Source organism: Sminthopsis crassicaudata, chromosome 6 (assembly GCF_048593235.1).
Source record: "Sminthopsis crassicaudata isolate SCR6 chromosome 6, ASM4859323v1, whole genome shotgun sequence".
NCBI classification, from domain to species: domain Eukaryota; kingdom Metazoa; phylum Chordata; class Mammalia; order Dasyuromorphia; family Dasyuridae; genus Sminthopsis; species Sminthopsis crassicaudata.
The window spans coordinates 88,958,807-88,973,045 of record NC_133622.1 but is presented as its reverse complement, the minus strand read 5'-3'; the positions used below and the strand labels follow the sequence as shown (position 1 = coordinate 88,973,045).

Sequence of the window (14,239 nt, the reverse complement as noted above, 5' to 3'; positions counted from 1 at the left end):
AGAAAGAGGGAGAAAAAATTTAAAGCACAATGTTTTGCAAAAGTGAACTTGAAAGCTATTTTTGATATTTGAAAAAATAAAATAGTATTAAAAACAGTTGCCAGTGAAATATTTTTTGAGTTATTTGCCAAACCGATAAAGCAATATTAAAGAAAATTATATATATATTTTTGGAAAAAGATGACTATATGAATGAGTACCCCCATTTTCAAATATATCCTTGTATAATAAAAGGTTTAATAAGTAGAATATCATGTTTACAAAAATAGGTCTATAGTAATAAAGAAAATAATTGTAAGTATAATAAAAATAATCTTATAAAGATAACAGCATATATATGATGCTACACTGATATACATAAGAAAGTCATCAATCCACTATTAAATACCATTAGGTAATACTATAAAACACTCAATAAAATTAAAATGTCATACTTTAAAGGAAATTTCAGAAGAGATCACATGTAGTCTTATTATGCACTGAAATTACAAGCCAAACCTTTATATAGTAATTATTTATTTTCATCAAAAATGATCATATACAGCATTGATAATATTCCACATTTATTTTGCACCTTGTAGGATGGTTACAAATGTATGATGTGATATTCAGAAAAGAAACTTTACAGCTATATTTATCTAAAGAATCTATCCTGAGTTACAGAAAAGGTGAAAATCCCAGGAGTATGCCTTCTATACAGCTGATGACTAAATTGTCAGGGTAAATGAACATTTACAATTTGAAAATCAGCAAATGCTACAAATCAGGTTGTGGGATTTTGTTGTTGTTGTTGTTGTTGTTGTTGTTGTTGTTTTGTTTTATAATTTTCTAAACTCAAAAAAGTAATGGAGAAAATAAATAGTGCAGGTTAAAGGTAAAAGTATTGCATATTACTCCCTCCCACATCCATAAGTTGATTGTTAAGTATTTATCAGGATATTCTTGTTTATAGATATCAAATTTTCCTTTAGTTTTCTCCCTTTTAAAAAAGCTTTCCCATTTCTTTGTTTCCCATCACATTGTTACAAATGATTCTCCAATTAGTCAGTTATCTTTCTAAAGTGTGGTGCTCAGAAATTAATGTCATGTTCCAGTTCAGATCTGATCTTGGCAACTGTACATGGCTGGGCTTTCATCAATCAAGTTTTATATAGTATTCCTCTTGAAGCAATTTCAGATTCCATTTAATTTTTGTTTTTGTATGATATGCCACTGTTGACTCATTTTGAGTCCCACTAAATGCCCTAGATATTGTTGACATTAATTCCTACCATTTTAGGATTCTTGCTCTGATTACTACAAGCTGAATAATTTTGAGCAAATTATTTTATTTCTCTAGTTTTTTTTTTTTAATTTCACATTGTGGGCATAAAAATTATGTCACCTACATTAAAAGAGACAGAGGCAAGACTCTGAACCAGTGGCACTTTATTAAAAGATCCACAGTTACCTCCAATGAAGTAGATCTTAAATCTTCCTCACAATCTGAGACATCTTCTCCTTCCAGGGGCCTATTTTTATAGGGCTATTCGTCCAGTCATTCTGGAACAATTATACCAAAAACATTGAAACTCCATTGAATGGCATGTAATAATAAGCTAAAATAAACAATATCAGCAGGATCACAAGTTGGGTGAAGCAAGGAATACCTCCACACAGTATGAAGAGTTTTCTCCTTAATTTGGTCAGGAGGAAATGGTAAAAGTATGTCACAGTCAGTGACCTAAGTGGTCATAAGATGGTCATCTGCTCCTATTGGACAAGTTATTGGTCTGGAGGCACAAAAATATTTTTGGGGATTTTCCAGGTAGTTTTGATATCTGCCATGCTGAGCAAGGTCACTATGACAAGGGAAAAAAAGGGAAGTCCTTTAGATAACTTCCTATAAGTAAGTAGGTAAACTTAGAATCTGCAGCTTACCCCCCCCATTTATATATATATATATATATATATATATATATATATATATATATATGCCTTATATATGGGGTTTTGATAGGATTCTATCAAATTGATAAAAACCAATTAGATTATGATAGGGGTCTAAAGAATTTCTCTCAATATGATGAAACATTGGAACCAGATTATTTCCAAGACCCCTTTGGGATACATCAGTTCCTATCCCTATTAATTCCTGTGCCTATTTACTAGACAAAATATAATTTTTAAATCTCTATGGTCCCATAACTTTGTTGGCTTGTACTGATAGAAATTTAGTTGCTCATTAAGGAGGCATCCTAATAAATATTCCATTTTATTTTCTGCATTATAATTGTTATTTTCTATTTTAATTAAAAAAATAATTTGACCCATTGATAAAGACCTATAATCTTATTGATTTGGAAGTTTTCTTCATGGTATAGACATGGTATAGGATCACAGATCTTAAGATGATTGATTTGGAACTTTTAAGGGACTTAATTCCCCACCCATTTTATAAATAAGGATACTGAGAAACAAAGAGTTAAAGGATTTCTCCAGAGTAACACGGCTAGTAAGCTTTTGAGGGAGAAGGTAATTTCAGATCTTCTACCTCCAAATCCAGTCTTTTAGACTGGAACCCACCAATTCCTTTATATATCTACTACCCTTGCCTTTATCCAAGTTACCTACCAGTTTGTTACAAGACACCTATGTAAGAAGTGAGAGGTTTTTCTTGGTTTCTTCCAAATTGTGAGTATATCAGTAGATTCCTCTAGTTATTCTACTTGACATTCTATGACATTGTCAGGGGATTCACCTAACTTCTCTTCCTATCTTGATTAAATTTAATATATTTTATTTTCTTGATCTTAAAGGTCTACATTGGTTACTTGCCATAGCCTGCTCCCACTTCAAATGCATCTCTATCTTATCTTATCTATCTTAGCCTTCAAGATTTCCTAAAGGCAATCTCTTTCTTTTCCCCTTCAATTAATTGCCCATTAAACACACAAGTAAAACACATACTTAAAAAAGAAAGACTTTTAGCACTCTGGCAATATCAGAATTCTTTGAACCATCTCTGGATAGACCTTTGGAAGGAGGAAAAGATAGTGTCTGCTTTCCTTTAAGCCAGGCAGTTCTATATTCTGTGTATAAATGTGTGTACATACATTAATAACCACTTCCACAGTTGATTTCATTTAAATGAAGTGTGAGCATCTGATGCTTATCTGGCTACAGTCTACTATTGGAACTTATACTCCTCCAGATATAAAGAGAGCCAGAGATTTGTCAGAGTCAAATATGCCCCAATTTTGAAGGTTGAATTTCAGTTTAATTCACACATTTCAACTATTTCCATGTGCAGTGAGGGTAGTCTGTAATTTGGAGATAAGCCCAGGATTAGTCCTACTTAAAAATCATGAAGCCTTGATATAGGCCTCTAGCTACCATGTTAAAAATATTTCTGAAAGCTTAGTTAAACATCAGCTACATGCCATCCACTAATTTTTGTGAGTATCAGATAGGGTAAAGAGTGCAGATATATTTAAAATCTTACCCAAAGGCAACTCCATTTTCAATGAGTGGGACCATACTTTAATACTGAAGTGTCATTCTATTTTTCAAAGACTTTTAAAAAATCTCTCTCTAAAAAAGAATACACAAGATGGAAAATACTGGAGTTAAGCCATTTAGTTAAGTAAGTCTACCTGTATAAATTTATATTTAAAAACCAGGTAAACTGGAGAATTCTTTTTCACTTATGAATGTGCAATATGAGTTTGTGGAAGAAAAAAAAAAAGTTACGGGGTAGGCAAGAGAGAGGAGACAGTAATGAGAAGGAGACAGAGAGAAAGACAGAGTAAAAGATGAGAGCAAGACAGAAAGATGGAGAGATAAATGGAAAGAGATATGAAGAGACTTAAAGAGAGAGATAGAAAAAGACAGAGAGACAGGCTGAAAGACAAAGATATAAGGATAAAGACAGAGACAGAGAGAATAAAAAAAGAGACAAAGAAAGAAAGACAGAGAGAAAGATAAAGAGAAAAACATAGAGATGGAGAAAAAGGCAGACAGGGAAGCAGAAAAATGGTATTATCTTAGCTAAATAATCTTTCAAACTTTTTGAAAGAATGAAGATACGAGAAGTTTGTGTAAGATCAATTTATTTGTCTTTTCTTACACATTTTTCACCTGGTTTACTTTGCAACAGTTCTTTAAACTTTTAGCAAATTACTGATACCTTGAAAATTATCAAGTTATTTGAATCAGAGAATCAGAGAACTAGTGCTAAAAATGGATTTTGAGGTAATATAATACAACTCTCTCATTCTACAGATGTAGAACTGTAACTCAGAAGAAGAAAATTAGCTAAAGTAACCTAGATAATAATAGAGAGAATTGCTATTTGAACTCTGTCATGATTAAAAATGATATACTCTTTTTACTGATGATAATTATTAAAATACCATGAAATAAACTTTTCAATTTAAATCATAACCTCATTTATATATTCCATTTATAAATAGAACATTTGGAATTTTAGACTATATAATCTTGAATCATCCAAATTAGTTTAGATTAGATGTTAAGTGCTGATACTGAAAATGAAAAGTGGAAAACAGAATTTAAGAATAATGACTTTATCCCTAGTAAATATCTTACAGATCACTCTATCATTAGGATAGTTTGCCTTCATTATATTCTATAATTACATGCTTATTCTTTCAATTTTTTTTCTTTTGAAAGTATAGGTTTAGCAAAATTATTGATTACAAAAACAAAATGTCTGGGAAATAATTAACATTATTAGTGACAGAGACAGAGAAACTATGTAATATGTTTTTCCAGAAATGCTAGTCAAAGTAATCACAAGAAAATTTTGTTTTACTTAAATTCCACAAGTTTCTTTACTGGGACAGGTGGCAATTCTTCATGTCATGAGTTGCCTTAACTGGAAATTCATCTTTTGGTATTTTTTTTCATCTCTTAATGATGTATTTCTCTCCCTGTAGCTAAATAAATCCCCAGATCACAGGCAAAAATAAAATTGCTGAACTTATCCTTAAAGCCTTTCCAACTTGATAAGTCAGGCCAGAATTCTACTCTATCTTTTAAATCTTTAGAACCCATGATTACTTATATTCCATAATCAGGAACTGGAGTAGGACTAACATTATTGCCAAATATTTAGAGGAAAATATTCTGGAAGACTTTTTAGCATAGCAAGTGCATATGCAGACTCACTGGTTTCAGAGGCATCTAAAGGCATTTGTTTTCAAATTATGGCAAGAGACATAACTCAGAAACAAATTTCATTAAAAAACAAACAAACTTATCTGTTCTGGTAAAAGTTAAAATTAACCAAACAATACTTAATTTTCCTACTCTTGTCAAAGTCACTACCATTTTACCAGTCACCTAAATTAACAATGTCGCCCTTTACTGAGTAGTAAAATTATTAGTAGCAAAACTCTTATTCATGCCATGTAACCCTAATGTCAAATCTTCCTACTTCTACCTTCACAACATTTTTCATACATGTTCTCTTCAAGCTTATACCTTAGTCCAGATACTCATTTTCTAACTGGAGCATTTTAATTGTCCTTTCATCATCTCTGTTTCAAATGTCTTTTCAATATATCTTCCATATGAACACTAAAGTGATTTTCCTAATGGACAGATTGGACTGGGTCCTCCTTTTTTCTACTCCATAGTCTTCAGTAGATTCCTATTAAAACTAGGATCAAATATAAAAGCCTTTGTTTGTCATTCAAAACCTTTCACAATCTGGCTCCTTGCTGCCTTTACAATATTTTTATTGCTTATTCCTTCCACATACTGTATGATACAGGCATATTGTTCTATTTATAATTCCTATAACATAATACCTCATTTCTCCTCTTGCTACTTTTATAGTTGATGCACTGAAGCTTAGGTATATTCTCTTCTCTCGTTTCAATCTCTTAAAATCCCTAAATCCCTAGCTTTCTTGAAGGTTGGTCCTGCCCAAGCTAGCCTTTCTCTCTAAAGGCTAGCTTGGGCAGGACCTTCTCTCTAAAGGAACAATTGATTTATTCTGTAGGTATTTGGTACACATTTATTTAATTATTTTATTTCTTTCAGTAGAATATAAAGTCAATTATCACAAAAACAACTTTTGAAATTTGGCATTAACATTTAACATTGTTTCTTACAATGTTAATTCTTAATAAGCACTTAAATATGATTTCATTGATTTATTTTCTGTTGTGATTTTAATTATGCTACACAAGCTAGGAAAATAAACTTTTTTTTGGATTCAATTCACAAACATTTATTCAATTTTAATTATCTGTGTTTACTACTGCAGTACATATATACTAAAATTGGACCATTAGCATGGTTCCTGTGTAAGAATGACACACACACATTCATAGAGTTTCATAGTTTTTGGCCTACCAGTATCAGATTTCTTTTTCTTTCTTTTTTTTTTTTGTTATATCCAGTTTCAACAATTCTTTTTTTTTTTTTATAATATTATCCCTTGTATTCATTTTTCCAAATTATCCCTCCCTCCCTCTACTCCCTCCCCCCCATGACAGGCGAATCCCATACATTTTACATGTGTTACAATATAACCTAGATACAATACATGTGTGTAAATACCAGAAAATAAACATTTTAACAAAATATTTTGTCCAAAGAACTAATTTCAGATTTTGATGATTGCTTTGAGAGTTGCACAGATGGTGAATAACGTTAGGATAGTTCATGGTAAGAAACCCAAGACTTTATAAATCTGTGGACAGATATATAAAGTATTACTTTTGGTAGATGGTGTCCTAGTGACACTTTCAGTTTTAGGTAATTAAAAATCCCATCATCAGTGTGACCTCCAATTGCACAAGTTTTATTTATGTCTTAACCAGAATTTCTGGGATATCAGAAGGCAAAGAAAAATATTGCTTTTTAGGAATTGAATTTGATGTTCTGTAGGTTTAGGATATAAATATATTTTCAGCATCACTTCTCCTCTCCCTAGAGAACCTTTCTGTGTAAAAGATTGAAAGTGGGATCAATCATAGGCTTAAAAAAATTCCAATTTTGCTTCCATGGCTTGAGTCATATGCTTTTAAATAATAAAGAGTCTTGATGTATATATTAATAAAAAGTTACTTGGTTTGCAATCTTTCTAAACTAATTTGAAACAAATTGTTTTCACAGGAAATATTTCACAGGAAAGAAAGGGTCCTCCCATTAATGCACCAAAATTTTTTTCTAAAAACATATTTGCTCAGCTGGCTCAATAATATGCTAGTAAAACCCAACTCTTTTTAATGGTTAGTGAATATTATCCAGTATTCCAATGGATTTGTAATCATATTAATATAGGTAAAGACACAGATTACAGATCCTTATAAACTTGCCTATCTTGAGTAACTCTCTTTGAATTCCACTAATTTTCCACTGGAGGTCCACTAGGTAGGGACTTTTTTTCATAATCTTCTGATATTGCAAGGACATCATTACATATGTTTTCCTCTGTTTTTGGTACTAGTTCATTATTTTCTTGACATATTTCTTATTTTCTCTGAATTATTTTTTGATATATGGTATTTTGAGACTGCTCACAATGCATTTAACACTTTTGAAAAAAACAGTTTAATGGATAATGTTGATTCAAAAATCATACTATCTAAAATTCAATAAATAAACCAACAAATATTTATATTGCACTTCTTGTGCATAGCACACTATTAGGTCATCAGGTGATAAAATAATTTATATGAAATATCATAATTTAAAATCATTAGGGAGGTAATGTTTCATTTAGGAGATGACATTTGAGTTGACTTTTAAAGTGTAGATAGAAATCCATTTGTGGTAGGCACAGAATAGGGAAGGAGAAGGAGAACACTATACTTTCATAGAAGGTGAGTTAATTCAACCAATATTTATTCACTTCTTACAATAAACAAAACGTCTTGCTAAACAATGGAGATATAAAACACAAAATAAATAAAAGCAAATTAAGGTGAAAAAACAAAACAAAACACTGATTCCTATCCTGAAGGAGTTATATTTTACTAAGGATAATAGGATCATCTATCTGGAGTTGAGAAGAATCTTGGAAACCAGGGAATCCAACCCCATTAGATGGGATGGATGGCTTCATTACAAATGATGAAAATAAGGCCCATTAAAATTAAGTGAATTGTCCAGGTGCCACGTAATAAATTTATTAGGATAGATATGAACTCCGGTCTTCTAACTCCAAGTCCAGGACTATATCTACCACGTCAGCTATGGAGACAAGGGTAAGTAGAATACAAAAAATTAAGTGGCAAGAGGAGATAGCTATAGAGATAGTCATACATAGCCCATTTTATTTTTACATAGGAGAAAAATAGTGGAAAATTTTTGGCCCAATGTTAATAATTGCTTACATGGCAGAAATTTGAACCTGATCTTCTGTCTCCAAAATCAGTAACATTTACTGTATTTGTGTGATAAAATAATGAAACCAATGTTTTGATTTTGTTACTTATGTATTATGTTACAGATAAAAATTTTCAGTTAAATATAAAATTGCCTTAGGAACAAAATTATTAAAGATAAGAAGAATGTTAATAGGAAAGGAACATTTGTGTTGACTATTCAAAAATTCCTGTTCATGTATATCACAAAGTTAATGACATTCACAGTTTTCTGAAACTTATCCCCTTCCAAGTCACTGTTAAACTATATTACATACAGAAGGGTAGTCCATCAAAGTCCACATTATACAGAAGATGACAGTAATATATTGGCCAAGATAAATAAAGTTGCTGTCATTGCCCTTTCCCCCCATAAGTATTATCAGATAAAAAGTTGGCTGGGAAATATGTAATCACAAAGTCTTCTACTAGATTACATTTCTGTCACCCAAGGGTTTTCTACTGGGCTACCTCCAGACAAAAATCTTTTTTCTGATGAATTCCTTACTAAGGCAAAGTTAATTATCTAGATAATTATCCAAGATTTCATAGTCTTTTTTATCTATATATATCAGTCAACCAAAAGGACTACTAGCTAGTGAATGATTTGTCCCTCTAACTCTTTGTCCCACTTTTTTTTTTTTTTTAAAGGAAGGCATTAGATATATTATACACATTAAGTATCTATTTATAGCCTGAAATGGTTTGTAATAATGAAGGTCACTTAGCAAGATTCAGAAGGAAATTACTGTGCAATTAAAAATTATGTGTGTGAAGTCTCTGCCAAATTCAGTTTTAATTTTTAAGTCTCCTTCTTAGGCTTCCTTGAGTCCTCACCTGTTTGTCTTTTTATATCCAATATTTTGAAGTAGAGCTTACACTGCAACCTTAAAGTCAATATTTTTTTGATTGGTTAACTATTTCATTGGGAGTTTTGCTTTTGTTTTACACAGGATTTTTTTTTTTCAGGAGAAACAGTTCTTATTTTATCTCAGATTGATCATTAGAATTATTGAAAATCCAACTATTGAGAAAGTCCTACCATACTTATATTTTTTCTTTCTTTTTTTTTTTCTCCTGAGGCAGTTGGGGTTAAGTGACTTGCCCAGGTTGGGGTTAACACTTCTTAGTGTTAAGTATCTGAGATTTAAACTCAGATCCTCCTAACTTCGGGTTAGTGCTCTATCTAGCCACTGTACCACTTAGCTGCCCCATTCTTGTGTTTCTTAAGAAAGACTTTTCAAAGACTCAAGAGAAAATTTAGTTTTTGCTTGAGACAATGTTTCCCAAAATTTCAATTAACCCCATATGATCTCAGGCTATATTGCCTTTCAGGGGAAAAAATTTATATATATATATATATATATATATATATATATATATATATATATATATATATATATATATACTATGTCATTCTTCTACACAGCTGAACTGTATAGTTAAACAGAATGGCATACAATAAAATGTCAGGATCAAAATCTCACACATCACATTTCTCCAAAGTTCAGTTATTAGGTTCCTTTTCAAAGAGTAAAGCATAGAGAAACAATTTCTTCAATATTAATAATTGCAATTGTTTGTTCAAGGAAGAGTTTCTACAAAACTATATCATTTTCTCTCTTTTATTATGACCCATATTTAATTTTTTACCTGAGTGTACAAATCTAAAAGTGAGATCCTATATGGAAAGACAATAACACACTGCTGTACAATTTTTTTAATAAAAAAAATTGCTTTAGAGTCTTATTAAAGGTAAGGGTTATAAGAACAACCTTTATCTTCAAGGCAATACCTTCAAAGATGCCTAATATCTTCTTGTTTCTTTCTCAATCAATATAAGTTCAGGACTAAAATGATCAACTAACTTTAAGACCAATAATGGTCATGATATTATTTAATAATTCACAATTATAAATTCAAAACAACAGATTGGCATAAAACTTTATCAGGACAAGTCAATAGTGAATACACTACCAGAAATAAATGAACACTATCAATTAAGATTTTTTTTAGTGTGCAATAAGTGAAACAACCTATATTTATGCAACTGACAATGCTATTCAATAAGTCATCAGTATCCCCCAGAGAGCTCTAATAAAATTCTTTCTATCTTCAACCTAAGCAGTGAATCAAAGCAGTTTCATGCATATATGTCCATTTTAATGCAAGTTCACTTTAATTCCACAGATGAGAAGCCTAATCAATTCAACCATAGAAAGGTTAAAAAAAACTTTGAATACTGCCACATGGCCCTTGGCTACATTTCATCACATAACAAAATATCTAAAACATTATTTTTTTTTCCTGGTAGCAACTGAATAAAACCATCCTATAATCCTTGCATCAACATTTCCATCCATATCCAATTGTGGGAATTATAACAGATTTAATTTAAAAGTTTCTTATTTGATCTTACCTCTATCACTGAAGTCATCCACTAAAATGATTTCAGCAATCAGACTGTCTGGAGTCCGGTTAATTATACTGTGTATAGTGCGCAGAAGAGAAGTCCAACCTTCATTATGAAAAGGAATTATGATGCTAGTATTTGGCAGCTTTTCCAGGTACATCTTGTGTTTACAGCTACAGATGATAAGAAAAAAAAAAGATGATATTTTTTAAGCAAAACAAGTTTACATAATCAGTATATTTAAACATTTTGTTTCAATCGTGGTATTTTCATACAACTTTAATGACTGTATATACATTATACAGAAAAGAAATTTAAAATGACATTCATTTTAAAAATTCAACAATTATTGCTTTATCATTAACTAAAATTGCTAATGATAATTATCATTTATTACATGATTATAAATATTATAATTTATAATATATACCAACTATAATACAAATCACATAATTTGTAATATAAACCATAATCAATAATATAGATTTTGATATTATACAATTACATCAAAATTATATTAGTTATTTATATAAACAAATTTTGCTTTTAAACGATTACTATTCTAACTTTTATTAGTATGTATTCTCTTTTTCCCTTAGTACTAAAATGTTAAGTCTAAAAAGTTCACTAATTGTGAAATACATAATTGAAGATTCTGATTAAATTATACATTTATTGCTATGGCTCTTTAAAATGCTTTCCCATAAACTAAAATTCATATTAAACAACAACAACAACAACAACATATTGGTGAATAAGTGGAATAGATTAGATACACACAACACAATAATCAAGGCCTATAACAATTTAGTATTTGATAAACCCCCAAACTTCAACTTTGGAATAAGAACTTATCATTTGACAAAAATTTTTGAAAAAACTGGAAAGTAACATGTCAGAAACTCAGCATATAAATCTGTATATTACATCCCATATCAAAATAATGTCAAAATGGATAGATAATTTGGGGACATAAAGCATGATACTATAAACAAAAAGGAGAACAAGGAATAATATATCTATCAGATCTATGAAGAAAGGAAGAATTTTTGGCCAAAGAAGAACTAGAGAACATTATAAAAGGCAAAATGGACAACTTTTATTACATTAAATTAAAAAGTTTTTGCACAAACAAAACCAACAGAAACAAGATTAAAAGGGAAGTACAAAGCTAGAAAAAATGCTAACAGCCAGTTTTTCTGATTTCTCCTTTCTAAAATATATAAAGAACTGTGTCAATTTTATAAGAATACAAGTCATTCTCCAATTGATAAATGGTCAAAGGACATGAAGAGACAATTTTCAGATCATGAAATTAAAGCTATCTCAAGTCATATGAAAAAATGTTCTAAATCACTATTGATTAGAGAAATGCAAATTAAAACAAGTGTGAGATACCACTTCAACCTCTCAGCTTGTCTAAGATCACAGGAAAAGATAATGATAAATGTTGGAGGGACTGTGGAAAGTCGGAATGCTAATGCATTTTTGGTGGAGGTGTAAAATAATCCTGGAGAGCAATCTGGAATTATTATTCCATATTATATTTATGTAATATATAATATTCCATATAATATTCCAAAAGGCTATGGAACTTGTGCATGCTCTTTGACTCAGCAGTGTCATTACTGGATCTGTGTCCCAAGGACATTTAGGAGGGAAAAGGATCCATATGTAAAAAATGTTTGTAGCAGCTCTTTTTTGTGGTAGCAGAGAATTGGAAAATAAGTTGATGTCCATCAGTTGGGGAATGGATGAACAAGTTGTGGTATATGAAGGTAATATTATTATTCCATAAAAAAGATGAACAAACTGATTATAGAAAGGCCTGGAAAGATTTACACCAACTGATGCTGAGTGAAACAAGCAGAACCAGGAATACATTGTATATAACAGCAAGAATATGCAATAATCAACTATGAAAGGCTTGGTTCTTCTCAGTGGTTCACTGATACAAAGCAATTCCAATAGTCTTTAGACAGAAAATGCCATCTACATCCAGAAAAAAAATTAAGAAGACTCAATGAAAACCAAGATTTCTTTTTTCTTTTTTTTTTTTAAAGCTCTCCCATTTTTCTCTAATCTTTTTCTTTTGCTCCGATTTTGCTCTTCCAACCTGATCCATAAAGCAATATATTAAAAAATAAATAAACTTACTACAATTAAAAAAAAATTCTTCTAGCGATATAATTTGATTCCAAATCATGGCGTATCATGATCTTTGAGGAATCAAAATAATGGAACACTTGCAAGTTTAGAGAAACAAATTGAAAGAAATACTGGCAATATCAATAAAAATCCACATGCCTTAAGTGATATAAGAACACATTGTATAAAAGATACCTAATCAGAAAGGAAGGTGGGGAGATCATCTAATAAGAATCAGCCATAAGAGATAAATATCCTGGTAATTATCAGATATAAGGAAAGTTTTTAGAATTTTAGTTTATATGGGAACTATAAGAGGATATGAACAGAAGACATTCAGGATAAGAAATCATAGATTTAGTATGTTCTGCATCATAGGAGAGAAAGACCACATAAATGAGACCATAAATACATTGAAAATTGCCATTTAAGGGACCTTATGAAAGCCCTATTCTTATAGGTCATCAGAAAATATGAGATCTGGCTAGTCTTACTAAACTGGAATTGTTTTGAGTATAGATTTTAAAAATATGTATATATATACATATATACACATATGTATATATATATACATATACACATATATGTGTGTGTGTGTGTGTATATATATATATATATATGTTAAACATGGACTAGTATGTTTAGAGGAGACAATCAGTAGAAAGTTAGTCACCAAGAAATTATTGTTACTATTATTTGACTACAGCTACTCATAATAATCACAAACTAACATGAAGAGGGGTTGTGCTCTATATTGATAGAGGGAATGTTCAAATCATTTAAATAACATATTTTTGAAATATTGAAGTTTTTATGATAAATATATGGAAGATGTTTCAAAAGTCTTGGCATAACTTTTGGCATAAACACATATTATTTACAATAAAATTTTGTATAATTGATTTAACAGAATTTAATTATATGAATGCATTTATATACAAAAATATATAAAGGTATTTGTTTATGCATGCATACACAAAGTGTGCATGCATATTCATATATTTCTGATCACTGGAGAACTTGGAAAACATAAATGTATTATGTCATATTTTGATTCTACCTATAAACTTTTGTTATAGAGTATTTAAATAATTATAGTATGAGAGAAACAGTGCAGAATATAGGTATGATACAATCCTAGCCCAAGGAAGAGACCTATTAAAGTAGCATGACTGAAAATCTATAGGATCTGTGTATTTTATAAAAACCTTGTGATATATTTAATTATCTAGCTTATTTGGGATTTTCATAATTAATTGAAATTTCACATTACTTATGTCATTATGAATCATAT

General features: G+C 30.4%; 1 protein-coding gene across 2 annotated transcripts in view; it reads right to left on the bottom strand.

Moving 5' to 3' along the window:
- Positions 1-14,239, bottom strand: part of GALNTL6 (polypeptide N-acetylgalactosaminyltransferase like 6) — a 1,464,604-nt gene that overhangs the window by 754,914 nt on the left and 695,451 nt on the right. For both annotated transcript variants that reach the window (XM_074275446.1, XM_074275447.1), the window contains exon 4: positions 10,804-10,970. In XM_074275446.1, coding sequence (XP_074131547.1) covers positions 10,804-10,970 — 167 coding nt within the window. The remainder of the gene's footprint in view (positions 1-10,803; positions 10,971-14,239) is intronic.